Source organism: Prinia subflava, chromosome 5 (genome assembly GCF_021018805.1).
Source record: "Prinia subflava isolate CZ2003 ecotype Zambia chromosome 5, Cam_Psub_1.2, whole genome shotgun sequence".
In the NCBI taxonomy this organism is placed as follows: Eukaryota; Metazoa; Chordata; class Aves; order Passeriformes; family Cisticolidae; genus Prinia; species Prinia subflava.
In genome coordinates, this window is record NC_086251.1 from 15145867 (window position 1) to 15165556 (window position 19690).

A 19690-nucleotide genomic window follows, 5' to 3' on the forward strand; every position below is an offset into this window, starting at 1 on the left:
TGGGTATATTATTCCAAATACATGTTCCTCCAAGTACATACTATGTCACAGCCTAAACTGCAGGAGACACCAGGAACTTTCAGATCTTTTCTGAAGGCTTGGGTGACTCCATTACATACCTTCTTGCTGGCTGCATGAGAACCATTCACAGAGAACATTCAGACTGACACTGCTGTGCGTGAGAGCTCACAGGAAACAGCAGAAAGTAATTCTGATAAATCTTCCATAAAAGTAAACCAATGAGAAATAGCAGTAAAATGTTTAATGCCTGTAATTTATTGTATACATACTCTGCAAAATTTATATGCATTTGGTGTGTGCTAAAGTATACACTTCCTTGACAGCACCAGAGCAGGTAAGCTATGGACGAGTTTTTAACCTGATTTGTCACATTGTGTAAAAAGACACTGTGCACACATGATATCCCCAAAGGAAAAAATCATTGGCTAAAACTAGAAGCACCCTTATTTACACACTAACACTTTAATATTGCGTCACACCCACTCACCAAAATAAATAGAAGTACATTCATCACAATTTAAACACCAGTCTCTCCATATATTTATTTTCTTTCTGACATGTTTTGGTCTCCAGAAATATGCTATATCTAGAAATATGTATCAGCTACTAGATTATGTTACAAAATGCAAAAACAAAATAGAAAATTAGTTGTCCTGGACAATATTTTGGGCTTTACACAAAAATAAATCCACATTTCCATAGAGATATCATATACTTCTTGAAAGATTTTTATTTTAAAGCACAGCACAGAGTTGCACACTAAGGCTTCCTGTGATATGCAAAACCCTGGCCTCCAAAAGACATCGCTGTAAAGTGAAATACGGCTCAAGTGTAAATACAAGACATTTTCAAAAAGTAGTCATCAATAGAAAGTGCCCTTCATTTGATTTAGCATTAGCAGTAAAGAAGTAGCTACCCTAATTGTGCAATCAAAGCCAGACCTGGAAGGGTTTTATGAAAAGTACGTCATTTCACACTCTCAAGTTTAAGGATATAGAATCTGAGATAGCAGAAACCAACCTTTTTTTATCCACCTACATTCATTATTTTTTGACACAATTTAGTAAAAAGGCACATTGTCAAACGGTGAATTAAAGGTCTAAAAACCAAACCAGAATTTCCTTAAATACAATTAAATCATTAGCTGAACATCCAATCCTGATAAACCAATGTAAGCATTATTCCAGTTTTTCTTCACCTCAAATTCAGATGCACTTTGGAAGTACTGAAATACTGTCATTAGATGAATACTATTAATCTGGCAAACAGTAAACAGGTTTTTGGATACAAGGTCAGGAATTAAAAAATGAGTTTAGTTCCTTCCTAGCTGACATACAAATATGCAACAAATATGCAAGCACATTAAAAGCCAAACATTTGTACAAAATAGGAAACTCATCAGCATCCCATGCCAATTATGAGAAAGTATTTCTTGACTGTAAAATTACAAATGTGTCCTTGAATAACTTTTCATATGAAATAGACAAATCTAAGCAATGATCACTGTGTGAAGAAAGTTATACAGTGTCTTAGGGAGGCTAGCAGAGTACATTCCAGTCACCATCTAAATGACAAAGTGCTTTACAGATTAAGAAGTTTAACTGATCTTGCATGGTTAAATAATCAGAAAGTGGTGAAATAGTCAGGTTTTACTTAACCTGTATTTGTCTGAAATGCAGATTTCTTTCCCAACCGAACCAATTTCAACTTTAAATATTTCTTTTGCTTCATAAGAGACTTTTTTCTTCCCAACCAGGCAGGAAGTTGCTCACAGATGCTACAGCTGTCTGGATTGATGGACCTCGAGTCTTTCTCCAGCTAAAAAGAATTAAAAAGTACAAACCCAGAACTTGATAATGGTCCCAAAGTTCATCGTCCTGAATGGATAATTCTAGAAACCAGGCAATCTCCAACAGGAAATCTGAGATGGTCCCAATGCAGCAGAGAACACAACACACTTTAGACAGTGAGGTTAGGCTATCTCATACGGTCTCAAGCACATACACTGAGAAACAGTTTTTGTTAGTTAACAGAGAAATTAAACCTACAGAGGATCAACAATGGTATCTTCACCTGGGCTCCATGTTAGCTAATATTGAGATAGTCCATAAAATCTATACCAGGAACTCACATCAGTGTTTTGCTGAGGCAGTGAAATGGTACACCATTGACAGAAAACATCTTCAAAAGGCTAACCTGTTTTTTCTTACATTAAGAATCAGATGTTTGAACTTGAGCAGTTTCCTTACTGCCTTACTGGATGCTATCTGAACTGCTTCCTAGAAGCAGCACTGTCAAGAATAGCCCCAATAGGAAAGGTTCCTTTGTTGTTTTTCCACGAGGTAATCTTTCTTTTTCCCCCATCCCCAGCCAATGTCCAAAGCCCTTTTTGTACTTTTAAAAGTATTTCTATCATTAAAACATAATGGCCTAAAGCAGCTGAAGGCAGATACCAGCAGTGGAGTCCTTGACCTCCAGGCAAAGCTGAGTAGTGACACTGGTGAGCTTTGAAGGGCAACTTGGGGAAATCCAAGTAGATGCAACACCAGATTTGAGCTTCAGGTAGATTTACATGAACCCTGTGCCGATTGTAAACAAATTCAGTTACTGAAACAAACAGTCCTTAAGTGCATAGTTAGAAATAATGTGCAAATATGGGCATTAAGGTAAGTAACTGAACTAACTCTCCTGCTATACATATTGTTTTAGGTTTTTGGCTTGCTGAAATCAATTGCAAGTATTAACTAAATATGACGTCAATACTGAAAAGCTGCAAATGCATTCTAACAACTTAATTCTGATGTTCCTTCTGAACAGCAAAACTAATTAGATAAATGACTGCTCCACATTTTAAATAATTTAACCATCAGATGTTTAATGCAAGAAAAAACACAATTTGTAAAAGCAGCAGAAGCTGTTAAACAAATCTGAAGATTTACAGGGCAGGAGAAGCATTCCCAAGCATATGCTTGAGCCCAAAAGCACAGGTTACATACAAACACTAGAAATTTCTGTTTCCAGGGTGTGTGTTTCTCATACTGAATTAGACTGGCACTGGAATTCCAGACACAGCAAAAGCCAACACAATCTTTTGGCCATATCCATCACTGCACAGTCTGCATGTGACATGCACTTTTCTGTTTAGAAATAAAGAGGTTGAAATTATTTTTATGGGTCCTCAAATCAGAAGATTTGCAGCACTTTATTGCCTTAAACACCTGTGGGCTGTGGCTGAATTTACACCCAAGCTGCTGCTGTACAGATGATGACATTTTAACACTTTGAGGCTCGTGTTGGGAGACAGGGTAGGATTTAGAGCAATCTCTCCAAGTCTCGAGAAATATCAGGGAACAGGAATGCTATTCCTTTCTTTGAAGTGAATGCAACATTGATTTACTGGTACGTGGCCCACACAGTTCCAAGTCAGTGCATAGCTAGTCAATATTTCTGCTGGCATCTTGAACTGGTTTAATCAATGGAAACATCTATTAATTTTATTCCATTTAATATGCATTAGTGCATTAATTTCTTCATAAAAAACAACCCTGGCAAGTATTAAAAATAAATATCTTATTTAGGTCAAACTAAAGCCTTGCTTTTCAGTACTTTAATCCCTTTAAATATTCTTTTGCCCTCTAACAAGCAAATGGAAACTGAAGTAGAATAAGAGATGTATGGAGGCAGAGGGGAGCAGAAACATGAACAAAGTCAACACCATAAGTCAGTTAACGTGTCCTCAGCTTCTTAGACTGTCTCTTGCGTTTCAGTTCTTCTTCTTCCCGTCTCAGTTCTTCCAAGTCTTCCTGAACACCGAGTCTCAAGCTGCCAAACAAGATTAAATCCTTTACACTGCTGCTCAGGACACTTGAGGCTTTACTTCTACACACCCAAAAAGCAATGCTAAAAGTACTACATCTGATTTTAAGAACAATTTCATATCACATCTTCTATAACTATAGAATGAATGCAGCTTTAAGAAATCAAGATTTTTTAAAATCTTAAGATCAGAATAAAATATTTCAAGGGAAAAAGATACTTAAAACTTGTATTAAAAAATAAAGATTGTATTAAAAAATTAATAAATACATAAGGTCTTTTTTCTCCCAAAAACTGAGGGACACATCCATTGAAAAAGCAAAATTGAATTTAACTCGATGTTCTCGTCTCCACTTTCTTATGCTACATGTGTAGTTAAAAGTGAGTCAGGAATTCCACTCTGCAAAATCTCATTTCAAGATGTCAACAGAGTTTGGTTAACAGAAATATCACTTTAAAATTCCATTTATTTCTCCTAACTCCACTTAACAGACCATAGCTTTGCATGGGCTGCAGCTGTTCCTCAGGAGCCAGGAGGAATAAGGGCACTGACTATAACTCCAAAGATGAAAGTTTCTAATGCCAAGGCACCTTCTGAATAACCACATAAAAATTTCAGTAGAACAAAAGAATTTGGTGACTCCATGCATTCCAATATTTGCATTTCCCATAAAATACCCTTTATGGTTTTCACAAAGCTTGTCCCATTACTCATTTAAAAACAAAGAACCAGTTTGACATAAGAATTGTGCAGGCCCAAAGGCCAAAACCAACATGAAAGTATCATCTTCATAATTTAAATTAGTGACTATAAAAGCTTGTCAGTATACTTTTTATACTTCTATAAAATAGACACACGTGTACAGGTAAAAACAAATAAGATTTCCAGACCTCAAAGTAGTAGAATATTGTAATGCTTGGGACAAATTAAAGGATTTGTAATTTCAATTCAAATGTATAATTTGAAAAAGATTTTTGGAAATGAATTAGTTTTGTTTTTTATTGGTTCTTAACAAGCAAGGTTTGTGAAGGATGAGGACATATGACTTAATTAGTGTATCCACCACTGGCTGTATGAATTCCATCTTACACTTAAAAAAATGTAGAGCTTATTGGATATTTGTTAGCTTAGCCCTTTGACTTCAGCAACAAACAAACTTTGTAATTTGTATCCAAGTTCAAATCCATGCATACCTCCTAGCTTCTTCTTTCTGTTGCTCTCTCCAGCTGCTCTCCATATAACGTAAGGCATAATCACTTTCATCTTTGTACCTGAAAATAAAATATCCATTTTTAGCACATTGAAGAACAGCTAATGAATTAATATCCTTTCTTAGGAAGAACAATTACTTGTTCTACTGCTTATTCCACAGTATCTTAAAATTGCTACTTTTCTTACCTTTTCCGGTCATAGCCAAATATTTCCCGAATATGTTTTGATATTTCTTCTTGAGGTTCCCCTTCATCTTCAATGAAGTCATCCATTTCAGAGTCATATTCATCATCATCATCATCATCTTCTATTTGTCTCTTGTAACTAACAGGTGGTCTTGCAAGACCTAAATGACAGGAGAGAATAAAATTGTTAATTAATAACATGAACATAATTTTAACAGTGCTTTTCCTTGCTATACCTTGGGCATAGCCATTTTCTGGGCTTCAGCATGGAAAACTTCTGCCTCAAGCTAACCAGCACTTCTCAGAAATTCAGCAAGAGGAAATACTTCCTCTGAGTTGTGCTAGAGGAGATTAACTAGAAGAGATTATCAGTATCAGCAATGGCATCCTGAGGAAACCACTCAGCAGATATCTGTTCTTTGTTCATGGCTTTCCAGGCACTACACTACCCTTCTTGCTTGCTCCTGATCAGAAATAAATTTTTAGAATGGCTTGTCAGTGATGAGATAAATCTGCCAAAACATTGAAATGTAAAACTTGTGAGTGATTTTTCATCTAGCCCTTCAAGCACCTGTTATTTAAGACACTACAAAGTTTTACAGACCAACTATTAAGCAATGCTGGAAGCAAATCCTTCAATCCTTTTCCTTCTAACAGCATTCATATGCCACTACCCATCACAGGCTGCTTAGTTTTCTTTCATGTGATACTTCACACCACCTGTATTTCAAAAATTACAAGCATAGGTAAAAATAAATAAAATAAATAAAAAGCCGCTATATTTAATTTTGTTTCAATTATTAAACTGTTCTTATCTGAGTTTCACTTGGGTTTTTTCCAGTTCTTCTCTCCACTGGGGGACACAATGAGAGCAGCTGCGTGGTACTTAGTTGCCAGTTAAACCATAACAGTGAAAACATTCTTGGTTCTATAAATGCATACCTCGTGGATGAAGCACAGGTCTATGCCCTGGAAAAGGTCTCATTCCATTCATCTGTCCATTGCTAGGTCTTGTGACAAGGTTTTTAGAAGAAATGGTTTCTGACACGACAGTACACTTGGGTTTCACAGCTGTGCCCGGGCTGCTGCCTGGCCGCGCAGCTCCTGCGCTTGTGCTGATGCCTGGCCTCCCTGGCCCGGTGCCCAAGCTGCTGCCCGGCCGCTTGGCTCCTGTGCTTGGACTGATTCCTGGCCTTCCTGGTCCTGCTCCCAGGCTGCTGCCCGGTCGCCCTGGTCCCACGTTTGTGCTGCTGCCCGGCCTTCCCGGGCCGGTGCCCAAGGCGCCGCCCGGTCGCTTAAGTCCCCCGCCTGAGCTGCTGCCGGCTCGCCCCGGCCCCGTGCTTGAGCTGCCCGCGGGCCTTCCCGGCCCCACGCCTGAGCCACCTCCCGGCCGCCCAGGGCCTGTGGCCGAGCCGCCGCCGGGCCGCCCAGGGCCTGGGCTTACACCGCTTCCCGGCCTCCCGGGCCCCACGCCAGAACTGCTGCTTGGCCGCCCCGGTCCTGCACTTGCCCCACCCCCGGGATGTCCGGGCCCCCCCTTCCCTAAGCTGCTGCCAGATCGTTTTGCATTGGAGTTGAGTCCGGGTTGAAGGGCTGCAGGTTTTCCTGGTTTTGCATGGGCAGACTTTTTCAGGCTGGATTCTTTTGCAGATGGCAGTCTCTGAGCCCCGTTGGCTATGGGTTTTGAAGGTGGCACGTGAGAGCTTGACCCAGACTTTCTGATACCATTGACAGGTAATTTATTATGACTGCTAGCAGCAGAGCTTTTTAAGGAACCATTTTGTGAGGTTTTTTCCATTTGATCAAGTCTGGAAGAAGATGATGACCGTGGGTGTTTTTCAGTCAATGCTGGTGCTTTGGATTTCTTATCAATACCACCCATAGAAAGCGACAGATTGCTTTTAGATGTGGAATGTTTATCTACTGAGCTTTTATTAAGTTTTGTGTTTACAGATGCTTTTTGAGAAGACAGTTTTTTTGAAGAACTGGATATCCCTGTAGGCTTAATCTCCTTCTCACTTTTCTTCTGCATTTCTACTTTTTTGTTTTTGCGTCCCAAAAACTCCCTCTCTCTCAATTCTTCTGCTGTTCTGGGCCTCTCTTCTACTTTCTTCACTGGTTTTATTTCTACTGGTTCATATTGTTTCTTTTCAGCAAGCCTCAAGAGCTCTGCAAAGTTCAGAGGTGCTGGTGCACTTTTGGGAGGTGCCTTTGGTTTCACTGCAGCTTTGGATGGTTTCTCTTCATATTCTTCTTGCTCATGCTCAGAATCCATCTGACTGTATTCAAGTTGCTCAGTTTCATCCTCTGTTGCATACTCAGCCTCTGGGGCCTGAGCAACATTCTCACAAGCCCTCTTCTTTTTAGGCTTGTCTTCAACAGGAACGCCATTATAGCCATAAAAATTATCCTTTGTTCGTGAGGCCATAGCTCTTGCCTTTCTGTCATGTTTCAGTTCAATACGCCTCGCCAAGAGCTGCTCTTTCTTCCTTCTTTCTTCCAGTGCTGCAAGAAAACCAGGAGAAAGTTATGCCAAAGCACTACTTTTTATTTCAGTATCTTCCAAACTAACAAACCACTTAGGACAGCAACTTAAGGCTATCTGGCTAACAGACAAGAAAGTGACCCCAGGTCTGCCAACAGGACAGGCTAACCCACCTGTGTCAGCTGCTCCAGCAAAGGCAAGCAATGCAGTGAAATGCTCTGACAAAACCCACTAAGGAGTTTTGAGGGAAGCAGCTTTCCAGGATGCTATGAAAATTATGGAGAACCTTTGTATAAAGAGGTAGAGAAGTTATGGGATCTCTGCATAGTGGAGGGAGTTCTGAGACTGAGCAAGAGAATCTTGAGGCTGTACAGAACTCACTACCAAATGTCTAAGGAAGTTGAGGAAGGGCAGGGAATAAGAGTATCGAGGGGATAAGAACTGGCAAATAGCTAAAGTGTGTGTGTGTAGAGGGATATAGGGGAGACACAGAAGCAGCTGAACACAGATAAGCAAGCAGCTGGTCATTACACAAGTCTGATAGGACACAGGGCTCTATCTCCACAGTCTGTCCTATATCCTTTCTGTTCTGCCTTAGCTGTTTTCTGCTTAAGTATGCTCTCCATCTTGTGTCTGTGATCTGCTGACAAGAGTCAGACTGAACCAGCTGGTGAACGAGACATCTAAATGCCAAATACTGGACAGACCAAGAGTGGGGGCTAAATACCAGAAAGATTCATAAAAAGTAGAAATTGCTAGACAACGGATTGGGCTACTCATGCTTTGGGTGCCTACATTCCTTGTCTGTGTTACTCTACTGTCAAGGGCTGTGACAGCACAGAGGGTGCCAGCATGCCCCATGGGGAATTCATGCTTAAGTCTTGCTTTTGGCTGGACCTGGTAGCAGGGATAAGGAACAGACTCATGACAGGCTCAGGAGAGAAGGAATAACCTGAGCCATCCAGTCCATCAGATTTGGTTACCTTTAACAGAACATTAACATCGGAAGCAATGCAGTACTAGTTTACTGCATAGGCTATTTAAAGGAAATATAAAAGTGGAGAAACTGTGTCTCAGACTCTTTAAGATTCACTGTATTGATACACTAGATGAAGACACAACAATGGCAACTCTTTCCATTTTTCACACAGATGAAGCTTTTGAAAGTTAAACTAACAAAAGTTGAGATAGTTTTTTGCTCTTCACCTTAACTGCTTTCTCAATCTCCAGCCATAAATCTTAATGTAGCTAATTAATGTTTTAACTCCTTAGGAAAGCAAGCAAACATTCCCAGTCCTTACTTAGTTCTAGCTGTCCCTCAGCATCAGGTCTAAGCATAAATTCCAGAGACAGATGTGCAGCTGTGTTCGCAAGAACTTTGAATAAGATGACAAATACCAAAGAATAAATGAAAGCCTCCCATAGGAGACATTTTGTACTTTTACCTTTTTTTCTCTTTTCTTCTTCTTGCCGTCTGAGAAATGCTTGCACTGCTGCAGACTCTACACCCTTGACTTTGGGAACTTTTTTGGGAGGACCAACAGCCAAACTGTACCTTTTCTGCAAAGAACAAAGAAGTATGTCAGAAGAGCTAAGAAATGTAAAAATCAATCTACAAAACTGAGGAGTTGAGTAACAGTCCTATGCTTAAGGACAGAGATGGTACAGAGTAAACAGTGAATTCCCACTGCAACTGAGGGCTGTGCTGGATACATTTGACTTACAGTTGTACTTTCAAAAGAGCAACCAGCTCTATCAGAATAAAGAGCAACCAGCCCCAAGTCCTTGGGAGAAACTTGCAAGCTAGAAAGTTCCTGGTCCAAGGGAGTAGAGGTGTCTTGAAAAATTTTTTGAAAGGTGGTTTCATAACCATCAGAAGAGTAAGATAACCAAAGTCCAGAACAAGATAAAACTAAGACAAGTACATCAGTCTTGTCTATTCCATTGGCCAGCAGCCAGCTACTTCACCCTATAAATATTGCCACGAGGATGGGCCTGATCTGAGCTCTGCCTGAACTGCAGCTTAACTGGGTGTCAGGTGACCCCGTGAGCAGGGATGCCTCTCAGGGTGAGAAATTCCTGACCTGAAACTAAGAGATCCTTCCTTACCCAAGGTGGAAAGATTCCTTACTCACAACAGATCCTCAGTAGGTGACAGAGGATGTTGCATTATGAAACATTACTAATCCACCCACCCCGTATTATTACAAACCCCCTATGCATAATTCCATTAGATATATACCATTGACCAAGCCTGAGACTAAGAATGGATCCAGCCACTCTAGACTCCAAATTGAGTTTAGGAAGCAAGGAGTCCACTCAGAAGCTTGTGACTCAACAGGACTGTGCTTCTTGGTCTCTGCATTGCCAGTCCCTGAGAATAGCTCTAAATTAACTCATAAATGAATGAATTTGAACTCAACTTTCTTTTTTGCATGTTTCTTCCATTAATTAATAATATGATCCTTGCATTAAACCTTGTCAAACCACTCCTGAACTTTGTTAAACTCCACTGAATTGTCAAATCATTATTTTATCTCAAAATATATTGCTGCCTATCTTTTGAGTGAGTTACATTCCACTCATCCACAACAGGGCCTCACTCAGCTTTTGGAAGGAAGGAACAGGAAACCAGAAGACAGGTAGGGAAACAAAATGAGTGAAATGCACTGAACTAATAAGGAACATAATGGCAGCACCATTAGTAATGGCATAAAAGTGTTTCAGTTCAGCCTGAGTCTTTGAGCGAGAGGAACCAAAAGCAAATTACAGCCCAAGCTGCCAGAGTCAATTCAATGGCAGACTGCGGGTTTACAGCTCATTTTCAGCTTGCTTGTAGACACTCATTTCAGTTTCAGGTTACCTAATTCATTAAAATAGATAAATCCACTCAAAAAATTAAATTACTCCAAAAGTTGGAATGGACTTCACCAGCATAATTAATAGGCTGATGTAAACCCAACAATACTGATTTTAGTTCCTGCTGGCAGTGACCTAAACACTAAACAGTTGTACATCAAGGAGTTAGTGATCCACACACCAATTGACCTGAAACTGGTTCAGGCCTGCACTCCACTTATCACCCGAGATCAGTGTGACCTCAGCACTGTGACAGAATACACAGCCCCCACCTGGCACCTGGCAATTAGAGCACTTGCCCAAGGTCTAATTTGCCAGGAGAAGAGAAGGCTCCAGGGAGATCTTGTTGCAGCCTTTCAGTACTGAAAGGGAGCTTTGTAAGGAGACAGGGGCAATTTTTAGCAGAGACAGTAGCAATAGGACAATGGGTGCTTAATTTTAAACTAAAAGAGGGTAGATTCTGACTAGAAGTTGTTTGATGGGAGTGGTGAAACACTGGCTCAGATTGCCAAGACAGCCTATAGACTCCCCATCCCTGGAAACGTTCAAGGTCAGGTTGGACAGGACTGAGTGACCTGATCTGTTTAAAGATGTCCTTTAATGGCTCCTATTCTATGATTCTGTATCTCATTGTAGTCTGAAGTGAAGTTGCATGCTTTCATATAACATCCTTTTCCTTGGCAGAGGAAATGATAAATTGTGCTATTAACTTCCCAGGACATCCTGCAAAAGCTCCAAAGACTGCAACACTGATTACATGCACTACACACAAGATTTGCTCAGCTTGCTATGCCTCAAGGTCTGCCCAGTGCTGTTCAACCTGGAGTTCCAGCAACTGAACAGATGTAAAGTTATCTAAGCTACCCCCTTTTTTGTTTCTCTTATATCCAATAAATGTTACTTCAATCAAGGTTAAGTGCCCAAGTGCCTCTTACTGGGTCCTATAACAACCACTTGCACTAATGTGCTGCTACACCTGTTCAGACACTGCCTTCCACAAATGTACCAGGCAGTGCCTAAAATGGGAAAAAAGAGAAAATATTTTGAACCTCTTCCCACAAACGAAGTACAGAATTGAAAACAAAGCAACGAGAAAGAGAGAGATGGTTGCAAATGTAAATACAATAGTATTTAAATTAACCCAAAAGTATTTAAATTAAACCCAAAGCAGGAGAGCAGAATACATTTAGGAACCAAAGAAACCCAAACCTGAGGTTTGAGAGGGTGAGTTTTCTGTTTAATTCAGAGGTAAACCAATAGATTAAAATCTAAAACAAGATCTCCTACATGAGACATTAAGATTCTCACCAAATAAAAGATGTGAAAAAAAGACCCAAATAAAAAAAGTATCACTACAGAGCCACACAAGCATTTCTATAAATATCTTTCTGTCCTCATAAAGCCCTATGAAACTTAACTAATCAGAATAAAATATCTGGTAAGGAAACCTACATCCAAATGTTTTAGAAGCAATAATCAGGCAGGCTGGCAGCATAACTCCCTATAAATGTCAATATCACACAATGGAAGCCTTCATTCTCGTTTCTGATTCATTGATCAGCAGCACATGAATAGATCCTTGGATTACTTTAATTACTAACATGCAAACCCAGAAAATTAGCTTGAATATACACACACTGAGAAGCAAGGTTTGGAGGCTCATTTCTGAACTGCATCCAAAAGTGGCTCCAAGAAGGGCAGCCACTTGTAGTCTCCTTGAGCAGTTTCTGAAATGATCACAGCAGAATTACATAGGTGCACCATCCACATACATTGCATATAAAAAAGCTGCCATGTCACCTCATCACATTAAAGACCTACTGCAGCCAAGCTCATTTACTGAGCTTCACCTCTCTGCAAGGAAGGTCACCACAACCTGAGAACCGATTTTCTTGTTTGCACCAAAAGCGTTCCAGGACCTGACTGCTCAGGAACCTGAACCGCGATGCAGCATTGCCTCGCAGCCTTTGCTCAAACTTGGCCATGGCCCTGTGTCCCAAAGGAATCTGGTTTGCTCCATCTGAACTGGAACAGACAGAGAGGCAAGGCAATCCACACATTATCAGTCAAAGTCCTGTCAGAAACAGGTTGAGGCAAATTAGTACCTTGGAAATTATTTGTTGTACTTTGTAGTATACTCGTCTTACTATAATGTCTATGCAAATTATCTTACAAAGTTAAACACATCATGTTGGCCATTGGTAACCTGATTTGGCAAAGCTTCACTTAATTACTGCATTTCAACTGTATCCTCAGTTTTGTTAAAAATAAGACGCTTGACACGGCCAATATATCAAGCAGCAATTTAATAATTAATTAATTAACATGGTAAAGTGTGAGCAAAGAGGCAGCGCTGGGTACAGTGGTAGGGGTTTTCCCTTCCAACTGCACACCCATTGCTGGATTTGATGGTATTTTATACATATTCATAAGCTTTCTCAGCAGTTTCCATTTCTAGTTTTAACGTCACAATTCAATACCTAACAGCCATAAATCTATAGATTGTCTTGTATAATTCTATAGACCATTGTGATCTATTCTGATATTTCAATACTCCAGGATGTACTTCCAGGATATGTTTTTCCAGGTGGTGGGATCTGGCTTCCAGATGTGGGGTCCCCATCTCTATTTTCAAGTCCATCAATCTCCAATGCTGATGTCCAGTTTCCCTCTCCAGGAGCCATAAATCAGTGAGCTGAAGTCATATCTTCATGTCCAGGATGTTTTCCCACCTTGTGTGAGGCCTGAGCCCCCTCCTTATTTCCTTCTTTTGTCTAAAAAAACCTTTTTGCACTCTAAAACTACAGTTTAAAATTCTTTAATACAAAGCAAGCTTCTAAAGTTATAATTAAAGGACACTTATTGCAGAATAGCTTGAGACTTATAATAGATAATTGCAAGCAAAAGATTTATTCAAAAACTTCCTTCCATGCTTTCTTCAGCTGTTTATTAGAACTCATCTTTATAACTGTCCCATGGCTGTGTTCCATCACTATGATTACACAGATTTTCTTCATTTCCCTGACACGAAACATAACTTTGTATTTCACAGTTTCAAGAGTTGTTTTAAAAACTGTGTATGACTCAAGCATCTTTTCCAACCTAAATTGTTTTGTGCCTAAGGAGCACCTTTGAAAACTGCTAAAGGGCAGAGACAAATGTAGATTGATCTATTCTGTTGGGAAACCTTATAAAGAATTAAAATGATGGGGAAGCAGTTTTCAGGCTTTGTTTTGCTGCACTGTGACCAACAGCTCTATCCAGGAGCAGGTTTGTAAAGCAGCTTGACAGACAAGCTCTTTTCTGACTGCCACTAACATGAGAAATCATGCAAAATTTAAATTAAAGCTTCCTATCAGTAGCATTTCTTAATACTAACTGAAAACACAGCAAAACAATTAATAAATGAATACCCATTTTTGTACTATTGCTGATACAAGTTTTTGTTCACCTTCTTTCAGTAACAGCATAAAACAACCTGCTGAAGTGTAGCCTTTTTAAAAGCACTGAACCATACACATGTTCTGCGAACACTGATAAAGTGTTTTATACATGATGTAAATGAATATGCATCAGACTGCAGGTAAAGCAGGCAAAATAAGCCAGCACAAGTCACTACACCATCCAAACATCAGCTGCACTATTCTGGCTTTTAATAACCATTGCTAAGTTGGTTAAATCAACAGAGGAATAGAAATGTTTAGCCTTTAGGACAGAGCAGGTCAAGCTGTTCCCAGAGCACTGCACTATTCCAGCTGTAAACAGTGATTATTTGCTCTGAAGTCACTGACTTCCTTCAAAACGTGGCCCGTGATCCTGAAAGAGTTGTAGCTACTTTGATGTCAGCATTCAAGTACCAAATCTTGGACTGTAAAACAGAATTTATAAAATAATTGTAAACTTTTTGGTACCCAAATGAAGCCCGAAGGGGCCTAGACCAACACCAGCACCAGACAGAAAGCAGAATTGCCTTTATCAATGGTCAATATTTATACAGGTGGCAATGCAAGATCAACGCAAGTGATCAATTCTGTCCAACTCGACTCTCGAGTAGGGCACCTGTGCAGCTCAGTTAGTGCAATGGGCTTGCACACACAGTGCAAGGACAAATCCCCCTTGTGTTATCCACTACAGGCAACCTGCAGGGGCTCTCACAGGCTGGGGAGAATCTTTTATTTGCTCCATGTTATAACACTTGGCCTGTTCTGCCTTATCCTTATCATTTGCCAAGACATGCAACCTTCTCCAATGGGAAGACCTTGTTTCCTTTTCCAAGAATTTTAAATATTCGTCAGGGTATAACTTTCTGAGAGCATCAGGAATGGTTCTTCCACCACACAGATCCTTGTTGGTGTCACTCCTCCGGCAGTGCCGGTCCCTCAGAAGGCAGCTTTCCACACTGTAATAGCCATTTGTGTTCGCTGCCCGGGGCCTCTGCCCTTCATCCCCAGTCGGTATTTCCAAAGCGTCTGCTGCAGATTCACCACGGGGGTGCCAGCAGCTGACTCTGCAGGGAGACTGTCTCAGAACACACACACCATGATTTCTCAACTGCTGCTTTCAATTTCTCGTGGTCACAAAGTAAATAGTAGGTAACAAGCATGTTTAAATTTGTTTCACTTCAGGTTCCAACAGCTTCTACCAAGAGAAAGATAAAAGGCTCAGCTTATCAGCTCACACTACTGTCCTCTCCCAAAACCGATTCAACAGGTTCATACATTTCACTCCCAAAAAAGCAAAGATGATTTTCTTCCAATTTTGCAACTGCTGCCACAACACCCAAGCAGAACCCTTAGCTGGAAAAAATGCAGAGATTCCTTCTATTAAAAGTTGCTCTACACAGGGAAAAAAAAAAAAAGAACACATACTTTATGTTTTCCTTTCTGTAGTGGTATTGTGGTCCTCATTTTCATCTGCTTTTGAAAAAAAAAAAAAAAAAAAAAAAAAAAAAAAAAAAAAAAAAAAAAAAAAGGACCAGGAATAGGAAAAGCTGGGAATTTTACTAGTCAGCAATTAAACCTCGACAGTCTGGAACTTTACTATCAGGTCAGTAAAGCTGAGAGCAAAAGCCCTCCTCATCCCTGCCAACATTTCACATGGAATATCTTGCAGTTCCTCCTGTGGGGGCTGATGTAATCCAAAGAATTTTAGGCCCCGTTTTGAGGCAAGTTTTAAGCACACAATAAATGCACACACATCAATCGATGGGAGTTCGCTCCTACCGCAGCAATCTGCACTTCACAGCCATTCCCATTATTCCTCATGCAGGGCTCCTCTTGCCTGTGGGCAAACGCTCGATAATTTGTAGATTAGAATTCGATGGGTTGGCTCTCTAAGCCAAGGTCCTCTGGACAAACTCCGCGATTCTTAGTGCTTCACTTCACTAACACTCAATTCCTCGTGGCTACTTGTATCTGTCAGCTTCACGGGAGGCTGCTTTGTATCACTAACTTAAAGTGAGACCTCACAAGTGCTGACGTGGACGCTGAGCTCTCTCAGTTTTGTGTCACCACTTTGTGGTTAAATTGTATCGGATTTCTGCAAATTCTGTACACCAAAGTTTCGTTTCACCCTCAGTTAAAAGGAATTGGGAGAAATATGAGACGTTTATATTGTCTTTAACAATTTATTAGAATTTAAGGTGAAATTAAATAATTACTTTTATTTCCAACCATCCTCAGGTGGTTTTTTTTAAGCTGCAGTAAAATTTTGTATTTTAAAGAACAACTACAACAAAAATATCTGAAAGTGCTTTGCCCTGTTATGTGAAACACACGACATAACACAGTGTATCAATTTCACCAAAAAGAGAGACGCCATGTACTTAAACCTCTCTCAAGTTCTATCTCATAACTGTTATCATGTCTAGTCAAAGCAAGACCACACTGAAAATCTAATGAAGTGCTAACACGAACACAGGTAACAAGATACAACAGTGAAACCCCTACGGAATATTAGATGATAAAACCTGAGGCTCTGCTCAGCAACTGCTGTGAAGATGATTAGCAGCACATCATTAATAGCTTAGACAGGAGTACATATATGTACTGCTTTATTTAGAAACAAAACCTGATGCAACTAACAGGGCACCAAAAGGCTGATTTCAGCAATGTTCCTTTTGAATCTGGATTTCCACAGGGAGATGAACAAGCAGATTCGTTTCCACAGGGACATGATGTAATATCTGCTTTATCCAGGCCTCTCTTTTACAAGGCCACATTATTTCTTAGAGTTTTTATATAGTTTCCTCTTTGAATGAAATAGTATAGTGTGCATACATACTTATATATACTTTGAATATACACTGCATGTTCATGTCACTGTTTTTCATTACAAAAGGCATGGAATATTTAGTCAGGTGCACTGTAAAGTTTAAAACTTCTCAAAGAAATTTAGAGGATAGACTCATTAATGCAGGAACTAACATTTCTGGAAACCTGGTAATTTTATATACCAGTAAACGTGTAATTAGTCTACATGCTGTTTTTAATAAAAGTATTTAAAAATAATTATATTCTTCTTATATAAACACATTTAATGTACTAGCTTTAATGCAGTGGGGTTGTTTAGATGTCCAGTGACTGTAAAATCTCTATGGGCTCTCTTTTAAAGCCCAGCAGCTGCAAATAGCTTCAAGCAGTGCCAAGTGCAGCTCTGCTTTTGCTCAGAGACTGGGGCCAACTTCAGAGTTAAAAGCTGCACCACTGATGTGCTAAACCAAACTGTTTCAACTATGGATTCAATTGCACTCTCACTCCGTGAGTTCATCAGGAATTAGCAGATCCTAATGCTGCCTTTTCTAAAAAGAGTAGCTAAACCCTCATCCATTGCACAACAAGTAGGAGCCCCTCCCTCCACCATCACATCCACAATGGAGAATATGACAGATATTTTATCACTTCATCATCATGGCTTAAAACTAGTTACAACAAAAAACTAGTGGCACAGAGTAAAGCTGCACAGAGAAACTGAGAATGTAAAGAGAAGCTTTATATACCTAAAATAAGAATTATATTAACCCAGGATAACATAGTGAAACAGCTTAAGACTGATCAGATGGGCATTTAAAGATCCTAAAGGATTTCTATATTTGTTATTGTATTATTTATGTTATGAACAAGATTACTATGTAGGGTCAGAGACAAATTAAACACGCCTAAATATAAAAAAGTAGCTACCATAAGATTTTGAACCCACCATGGAATCTGATTCATTTCACATCTACCATATGGTCAGTACATATTATCAACTGGTAACACTATTAGTGAACATTACCAAAGTTTTACTAATGATACAGAGACAGTGAGATACTCACTAGTTCTGACACCACCAAAATGAAGACACTGTACAATTGAAGTATGGTTTTTTCTAGTTTTCCCACAGTTTTTGCTAAAAACAACTACTCCTCATTTACACTGGGTTTAAGCAAACGAATAGAAATAGAGTTCTGGCACTCTGTAGAAGAGCAAACAAAAAAAGTGTCTCACTAGCTGGTGGCTACTAAGGAGTAAATATTTTTTATCCAAATAAGCACGCATGACTTATAATTCGGGTTCTCCCAGGGGAATGAAACCCAGGACATTAATGTATGAAAAGGCCACGTGCTCTTCCTCCTGCCAGACTTCATCCAGGCAAGTCAGGGGGTTATTTCCTACGCAACCCACATGTTACTGATAGCTTGAACTGAGACACAAACTGCTGAAGCACAGACCTCAGAACAATACGAGCAATCTATAAATGCCTGCCGCCGATCCTCCCCCCAGCGCTGTTACACGCTGTTCCTTCTCGGCGCACACAGAGTCCTCAGACAGCGCAGCCCATTCACCCAAAACTTGCCACTTTGTCTCCAGCTCGCACTTGAGACGTGGCAGACTTGTGTTTCCCGAGCAAACAAAAGGACTTCACCGGCTTTTCGGCACTGCCTTCCCCCGCAGCACCGCTCTGCGCCCGGGATCCCGGCCCTGCCGGCCCGGGAGCCGCAAGCCGCGGTGCCCGCTCCCGGCCGGGGGTGCCGGCACCTGTTGACAGAAGGGGCCCCGCCGGCCCCTCCCCGCAGCAGACGCTTCTCCAGCCCCCGGGAGCGGGCAGCCCTGGCCGGCGAGGCCAAAGGCCCGGCAGAGCCCGGCGGCGGGCGCTGCCCGGGCGGGGGCCGAGGCGGCCCGGGCTCCCGCGGCCACGGGGCCCTACCCGGGCCCGACCGCCACCCCACCCCGGCCCCGCGCCCCCCGGCAGCCCCCGAGCTCACCGGCACCGCGTTCAGCCCCTGCTGCTCCGAGGCCATCACGAGAATGTTGTGGAAATCCATGGCCGGGCAGGAACACGGGGGGCTGCGGCAGCCGCCCCGCTCGCACCGCCCGCTGCCCCCCGCCCGCTCGGCCCCGCTCGCTTCCGCCCGCTGCCGCCTACCTCTATATAACCTCGCCTGGCGCCGGCGTCACTTCCCCTGTGGCGGGGCCTCGCCACGGGAAGCGGGGCCGGGAAGGGGAGGGACCTGCGAGATGTGTCTGGGGAGCCCCGCGGCGTGGCGGGGCCCGGAGCGGCGGCGGGGCGGCCTTATGAGCCCCCGGGGCAGCCCCCGCCCGGCCCGCCCGGCGCTGCTCGCCCGGCGCTGCTCGCCGCCCCCTCACAGCTGGCGCCGGGGCCGGGAATTGTCCCTCCGCCCAGCCGGCCCCTGAAACGCCGGGACAGAGGCTGCCCGCGAGCCGTGAGCGACGGGACGGGCGTGATGGCTTCGGACTGACAGGGAGTGGGTTTAGCTGGGGTGTCACGAAGAAATCCTTTGCTGTGAGGGTGGTGAGGCACCGGGACCGCTTGCCCAGAGAAGTTGTGCGTTCCCCATCCCAGGAAGTGGTCAAGGCCGGGTTGGATGGGGCTTGACACAACCTGGGCGAGTGAAAGGTGTCCCTGCCCACAACAGGGGGACCAGAACTAGAGGATCTTTAAGGTCCTTTCCAACCCAATCCATTCTGTGATTCTGCGATTACCGCCCCCCACCTCGGCATGTGGATGTGTCAATAAAACTTCAAAAACTCCTACTTTCTTCTTTTTTTCCAATAGCAACTCTTCATTTTTTCAATGACAGTTAGAATTGTGGGGTTTTGAAAGGAAAAA

At 41.8% G+C, this 19690-nt stretch overlaps 1 protein-coding gene across 1 annotated transcript; it reads right to left on the bottom strand.

The window, feature by feature from the left end:
• Positions 1-537: 537 nt before the first annotated feature.
• On the bottom strand, positions 538-18987 carry SPTY2D1 (SPT2 chromatin protein domain containing 1). The gene is made up of 6 exons (XM_063398128.1): positions 18825-18987; positions 9166-9280; positions 6178-7740; positions 5237-5396; positions 5032-5109; positions 538-3843 (listed from the first exon to the last, which is right to left on the bottom strand). The coding sequence occupies exons 1-6, from the start codon at positions 18882-18884 to the stop codon at positions 3747-3749; spliced, it is 2073 nt and encodes a 690-aa protein (XP_063254198.1). The 5' UTR covers positions 18885-18987; the 3' UTR covers positions 538-3746.
• Positions 18988-19690: the final 703 nt, after the last annotated feature.